Genomic DNA, 6427 nt, shown 5'->3' with positions numbered 1-6427 from the left:
TCTTGATCTGGGAAGAAAACCCCAAGATTCTAACTCTGATTGTCATTGCCCTATTTTCTTTGTCTTATTCCTCATGTGTCCTCAAATATAAAGTCTGTGATGGGACATCTTGCCATTACCAGTGAAGTGACTTTTCATCTGATTTGTTATAATCTGCGAAAGTTCAGTTGATCTTCACTGAATCCTAGTGATTGTCCTAGCTCAAAAAGCTTTCAGGGACTTGCATATTAAAACAGGAGGTCAACTTGATCCTTCAGTCATGGCTAATAAGGTGTTTTCCACTGCTAGGATGTTCCCTGGGCTTTAAACAGAGACAGCCCCTGAGGGAGCCATCGGGGATGGGGAGATAAGGATCACTGCCCCACCTGCTTTAACTGCTTGTGGAGACCACAATGGAATACTTAGCACGGGCGACTCCCACCCTGCAACCCAGGCCATGGACATAGAGCAGCTGCTATTGTGATGTTAGGACTGGGTGGCCGGGTCCTCCCGGCGTGGAGGGAGCGTTGCCATGGAGGGAGCGTTGCCATGGGGGGAGCGTTGCCGCGGAGGGAGCGTTGCCGCGGAGGGAGAGTTGCTGCGGAGGGAGAGTTGCCCTCGTGCGGGGAAGGCCTCAGTGTCATAGCAGCGGTGGCGCTTCCTGACCAAGGTGTTCTCAGTGCAGAGCTGCACCCTGACAGGGGTGTCCTTTTTTGCCTTGGAAGTGCACAGAGTGCAGACTTGTGCAGCACCACTACCATGATCGAGCAAGTGTGTGCTGCAGTTTGCACAGTTTTCTCCGCGGCTTATTCTGGATATTACTTGACCCATCTGGCATGTAAGTCGAGGGATTTCCTCGGTGCTGCACCTCTGGCTTTGGGATCGCTGTGTTCTTTATGGTCTTCCTTAGGAACTGAGCTGATTTTGAACCAAAAATGCCGTGAAGATACCTTTAGTTTGGCAGGGCTCCTATCAACAACTTCAGCTAAAAAAAAGGGGGTGTCTGTTGCCAGCAGGGTGTGGAGAGCATTGGGAATGTGACCTGCAGGACTTCCACTCCCTCTACGGGAGATTCTGTGGCAGCTGAGGCTGTAACTTCCTACGTTTGCTGCTGCTCCAGCGAAAAAAGTAGCCAGAGCCTAGTATTTGTCCTGGTCTCCTGCTTGTGGGGTGTAAAAACTGTTGCTCTTGGGAGGCTGTTGTGAAAGAAAAATCCTCTCTCTCTGGGTTGACTGGTTTCGTGGGATTTCCTAGAAGAGGCTGGTTTTTTCCTCTCAGCCCTGGATAATTTTCCCTCTCCCATTGCAGGTCACCTCATGCACGGATTTCAAGCAGCCTCTGCTTCGGTGAGTGGGAAAGGAAACTTTGATGTTCCTGGCACGTATGACTGTGGAGCAAGCTGTGAGCTTTGCCTGTTGCAGGGGAGTGCCAGCCTGGTAGGCTGAAAGCCAGTCCACGTCTGTCTTTGCAGCAGCAGCAGCAAAGGGATCCCTGTCAGTTTTCTAATTTTTGGTTTAAGAGCTTTTGAGCCACTGCAAGTTTGATTTTACAGTCAGAAGATTGCTTACTGGTTTTAGCCAGGGTGGAATATCTAATTCCCCACAATCTGCAGCACTGTCTGAATAGCCCATTTTTCCTTGGACAAACTTCCTAATCTCATTTCTCCTTAGTCCAGCTGGATCTATAGCTGCAGATAAATAAGGTGATAAAGGAGATGTAACTCACTGTCCCTCATGCTGCTGTCTGTCCACAGAGCAGAAACCCAGCAGCAGCAGCAGCAGCTTGTGGCTCCCTCCATTTCCCAAGTGGAGGCTAAAGAGGAGGAAAATGACACTCAGCTTCCCTCCATCCTGGACGATGACATGGAGCCTTCATTGGATTGGGATGACTTCCAGCCTCCATCTGCTTGGGAAGTCAACATTCAGCCTCCCTCTGGCCTGGAAGATGCCAGTGAATCTGCCTCTTTTGTGGCATTGTGGCCTGGACATTCTGACAGCAGCCCAGACCAGGAATCAGAGGACAGAGAGGAGTGGAGCCTGAGCAAATTGAGTATGTGTGCTGTCTGTCTTGTCTGCTAGAGCAGTGTGCTGTGTGCATATCTCAGCATGAACTGTACCCAATGTTCCTCCTCAGTTTGGTGTCCCTGAGTCTGGTGTGGTGGTTGTTGCCCAAGTGACTGCAGAGAGCCCCAGAGAGCGTGGCTGCATTTTGGATCTGCTGGAAGGCTGTATCTCCCTTTTGGAGTGAGCATCTCTCCTATGGTTTCTTTCAGGGAGCATTGTGAGCGTGGGGGAGCCTGGCAAGAGATACAGAGAATTGGAGGAAATTGGCCAAGGGTAAGTCCATTCCCAGTTACTTCTACCAGACTGGGCTGCCTTTCAGTCCCAGGAACTAAACAGCTTCTCCTTTCTTTGCTGCTGTTTTGATTCTAGGGCTTTTGGAACTCTTTACAGAGCATTTGACACTGGCAGAGGAGCAGAGGTGAGTGTCAACACCCGCAGCAGATTTTGCAGCTCTTGAATGTTTTCCCCTCTGGTGTGAGCTGTGGCTGGAGTTTTGGGAGGCCACTAGAACTTTGCAGCCAAGGCTGTTCCTCTGAAGGGCACACTAGTGTCAGGAGCAAATTCTCTTCCCGCTTGCAAAACGTGTGAATAATAATAGTGGTGGTAAACTGAGGCCATTTGAGAAGAGTGTAGGTGCAGAGAAGGTTCTTTAGAGGTTTGTGGCTGATAGCTGTGAGACCATTTATCCAGAGTTTACAAGGCAAAATGTTTGTGTCCATGTGTCCTGGAACTGGCACCCAAGTAAACAGAGAAATCAGCTCTTGCCATTTTGGTAACTCAGCTCCGATGTCTAACCCCAAGGCAGTTTGGCACAGCTCTGCTCTCTCAGTCCACAAACACTCCATCCGTGTCCGTTGTGGTCTCATGCAAGACCCTTCTCAATTTCATGGCTTTCAATGTTCTTTTAGGTGGCCATCAAGAAAATGAATCTCAGAGACCAGAATAAGGACCGAGCCGTGAATGAGCTCCTGGTGACAAGGGAGCATAAAAATCCCAACATTGTCAACTACTTAGACAGGTGAGTGTTTCTGGTATTCTCAGGGGAATGTTTGTTTACATGCTGCAAGCCAGAGATTGATCTCAGTCTTCCCTAAACTGCATTTTCCCCTTGCCACCTAAGACATCTCCATATTCATGGATGTGCCTTGGCGGATTCCAAGGACTGTATAGCCTAGAGTGAATGTCTCTCCATTTTATATGTCTGCATTTACAAGCAATCAGAAACACAACTCCTCGTTAGTGTTTTCCATGAGGTAATGAAGCTGTGCGGATCCATTTCCATGCCATTGTTTTCTTCCTTCAGCTACCTTGTCGATGAGGATCTCTGGCTGGTCATGGAATATGTGAACGGAGTGACGCTGCAGGCTGTGGTTAGAGAGATCAGGCTGTCTGAAGGAGAGATAGCAGCTGTCAGTCGGGAGGTAAGGGATCCTGCTTGTGCTCCCTGTGTCTGGGACAGGATCGACCTTTGGAGCAGGTGGCAAGACCAGGAGGGGCTTTGTGTTCGGACCTTTGTTTCTGTGCTGCTTTCAGGATCTGGAGAAGAAAGAGCCTCTTGAGTGAGCTGCCTGCCAGGATCACTGCACTTCTAGTCTTATCTGCTCTTGTTGTACTCTCTTTTTATTATTTAATTTTATTATTTTATTTACTCTTCTCAACTTTGCTTGGAAACCTTTGCCTGTGGCATCTGTGCAGTGTATTCCTTACCCGTAAAAGCAAAGGTGCTGATGGCAGAATTCCAAATTGTCCTCAGGTCATTAATTGTTGTCCTCGTGGGTTTTTTTCTCTATCAGTGCCTGAAAGCCCTGGCTTTCCTTCATTCCAAGCAAGTCATCCACAGGAATGTGAAAAGTTCCAACATCCTGCTGGGAATGGATGGATCTGTGAAGCTGGGTAGGTATTCTTGGTCAGGCTCGGCTTTTCCGGGATGCGGTGTGAGGCTGCTTCGGGGTGACTGCCACTTGCCCCAGCGTGGGGCTTGTGGGAGTACACAGGCCTGAGGGAACAGAGCACAGCCGCTTTTCCAGCTAGAATCAATACCTCGTGCTCGGACTGTGAGTGGGGAATTCTTGTGCTGGGTATCCTAGTTCCAGCTGCCTTTAACGGTGTTGGGTTTTGTCCTCAGGTGATTTTGGCCTGTCCGCTCAACTCTCTCCCGTGCTCAGTCAACGCAGCTCCATGGTGGGGACTGCTCAGTGGATGGCCCCAGAAGTTGTGTGCAGACGTGCTTACGGTCCCAAGGTGGACATCTGGTCCCTTGGGATCGTGGCAGTGGAGATGGTTGAAGGAGAACCACCCTATTTCAAGCAAACCCCAGCCATAGTAAGAAGCAAATTTTCAAGTGTTTGCACTGGCCTTTGTGTGCACAGAGGGACTGGGTGTTGGGATGAGCAGTTGTATGTTTCTGCACATGGTGGAAGGGAATTCCCAGAGGACTCGAGCCTTAACACAGACGAATCCTCCTCCTTCTCAGGCAACAATTTGCTTTGGGTTTGAAGTTGTTGCAGCTCTTGTGCCAGTGGAGACTGCAGCTTACAAAATGAGGTGGCTGTGAGCAGTTACAGGTGTGAAAGAAAGTCTTGCAATCTCGTGTTTCTTTTTTCCTCCAGGCTCGCTGTCTGATCCGGGAGAATGGGACCCCACAGCTGCAGAAGCCCAGGAGCCAGTCAGCCTTCCTGCGTGACTTCCTGGAGTGCTGCCTGGAGGTGGAGGAGGAGTGCCGCTGGTCTGCCGAGGATCTGCTGCAGGTAACATGCCAAGGGGCTGCAGGTGAAACAGCGACCGAGGATTGGGTGTTCTCACAGCTAAGCTCATGGGCTGCCCTCCCTCCAATTAATGCCCAGTCTTGGTGCTTTTCCAGTGAAAAGTAAGCAAAATCCTAGACTGCTTTGGCTTGGAAGGGGCCTTTCAAGGTCACCTAGAGCAGCTGCCCACAATAAGCAGGGGCATCTTCAAGTAAATGAGGTTGCTCAGAGCCCTTTCTCTTAAGTTTAACACCATTCCCCCTTGTCCTATTGCAGCAGAGCCTGTGAGGAACTCCAGTTTGGAAAGTAATGGTTTATTTCTTTTTTCGCTTTTTGTTTCTGTTGTCCTTTGGGCAGCATTCATTTTTATCCTCAGCCAAGCCCCTCTCCAGCCTGACTGCTCTGATTGTCGCAGCAAAGAAATTGAGGGAGCAGCGGCGATGCAGCGCTTAAGGATGACTTTCCGCCGTTCCAGTTCAGTAGTTTTGCAATAAAAGTTCTGTTAAACCTTAGCTCCTTTGCAAGATTCCCTCCCTTCTCACCCTGCAATTCAGCTGTGCAGAGCAATGCGAGGTGACAGTGGGCTCAGCCTCACCCAGTGCTGAGCCCCAGCAGAGCCCTGGCAGAGCACAGAGCAGCCTCAGCATCCCAGAGCCAGGCTGGAAGGAGGCACTTGTAGCAGCATGCAGGAAGCCCTGGGTGTTTGCCTCTTCTGGAGACTGGACTACGGCTCCCATCTCAGAGCCAAACGGGGCGTGGGCTGCACTGGAGGGAAATCGTTGCCAAGTCGGAAAATGCATGGACAGGTGGGATTGTGCATCTTGAATCTGCACGGGAGGAGAGAAGGGCAAAATGGAGCAGAGCAGGGCAAAATGGAGCAGAGCAGTGGTGTCACTTCTGAGGATGCCTCCTCTTGTCCTGGTTGTCTTGTCATTCCTGGGAAAGGTTAGTAGTGTCTGCAGCCCTGTAGGCAGAGGGGGAGGGAGCCAGGCTGCTCTGCAGGCTCGTGCTCAGCTGAGTGTCCTTGAGGCACATGAGTCCTGCCCTGGGAACTGAGGTGGCTGCAAGGGAGTAACACCTGTGCACCTGATCCGGATAAGGACATCTAGCCCCCTCTCTTTGGGAAGATGACATCCAGCCTCCCTCTGTCATGGAAGATGCCTCTTTTGTTAATAGGGAGTGATGGCATTTTCAGATTTTAAGAGATGTACAAAGTAATTCAATCACTTCTGCAATCCTGTTTTGCCTTTTTTCTTAATCTCTCTTGGTGATTTCTACTCTTATTTAGCAACATACATTACTTGTGGGATAATGGAATCCTCTGGAAAGGTTATTCGATATTGCCACAATGTAAGTAATGATACCTTTGCTAAAACCTTGTCCATCACACAGTTCATGCCTTTTGACTTTTTGTCCCAGGTGGAGACTGACTTCTGTCACATCAACAGGAAAATGGACAGATGACCCACTATGAAATTGGACTGACGACCTTGGCAAACTTTGATTTGCTGCTGTGCTGTAACTACCTCTCATCAGGCTGACCTTCTTACCTTGAGGGCCTTCAATGGCCTTCTGCTAGTTGCAAGCACTTACTGTCAGGCATTGGTGTTCTCCTCAGGACAATGCACTGTTAATTTCTGA

The 6427-nt window shown here is 49.8% G+C and overlaps 1 protein-coding gene across 1 annotated transcript; it reads left to right on the top strand.

Moving 5' to 3' along the window:
- Positions 1–1287: 1287 nt before the first annotated feature.
- Positions 1288–5239, top strand: LOC103798268 (serine/threonine-protein kinase PAK 3-like; the record flags this gene model as incomplete). Its single annotated transcript, XM_009070521.1, has 10 exons — positions 1288–1325; positions 1733–2028; positions 2252–2315; positions 2412–2460; positions 2951–3060; positions 3346–3463; positions 3836–3935; positions 4168–4364; positions 4652–4789; positions 5144–5239. Coding segments are annotated over 10 exons (1206 nt in total), but the record flags the coding sequence as incomplete, so codon positions are not given.
- Between the last annotated feature and the right edge of the window lie 1188 nt (positions 5240–6427).

Source organism: Acanthisitta chloris, unplaced genomic scaffold, assembly GCF_000695815.1.
Source record: "Acanthisitta chloris isolate BGI_N310 unplaced genomic scaffold, ASM69581v1 scaffold12992, whole genome shotgun sequence".
NCBI lineage: Eukaryota > Metazoa > Chordata > Aves > Passeriformes > Acanthisittidae > Acanthisitta > Acanthisitta chloris.
Note: the sequence above shows the minus strand (reverse complement) of the source record. Positions and strands in the feature narration are given on the sequence as shown.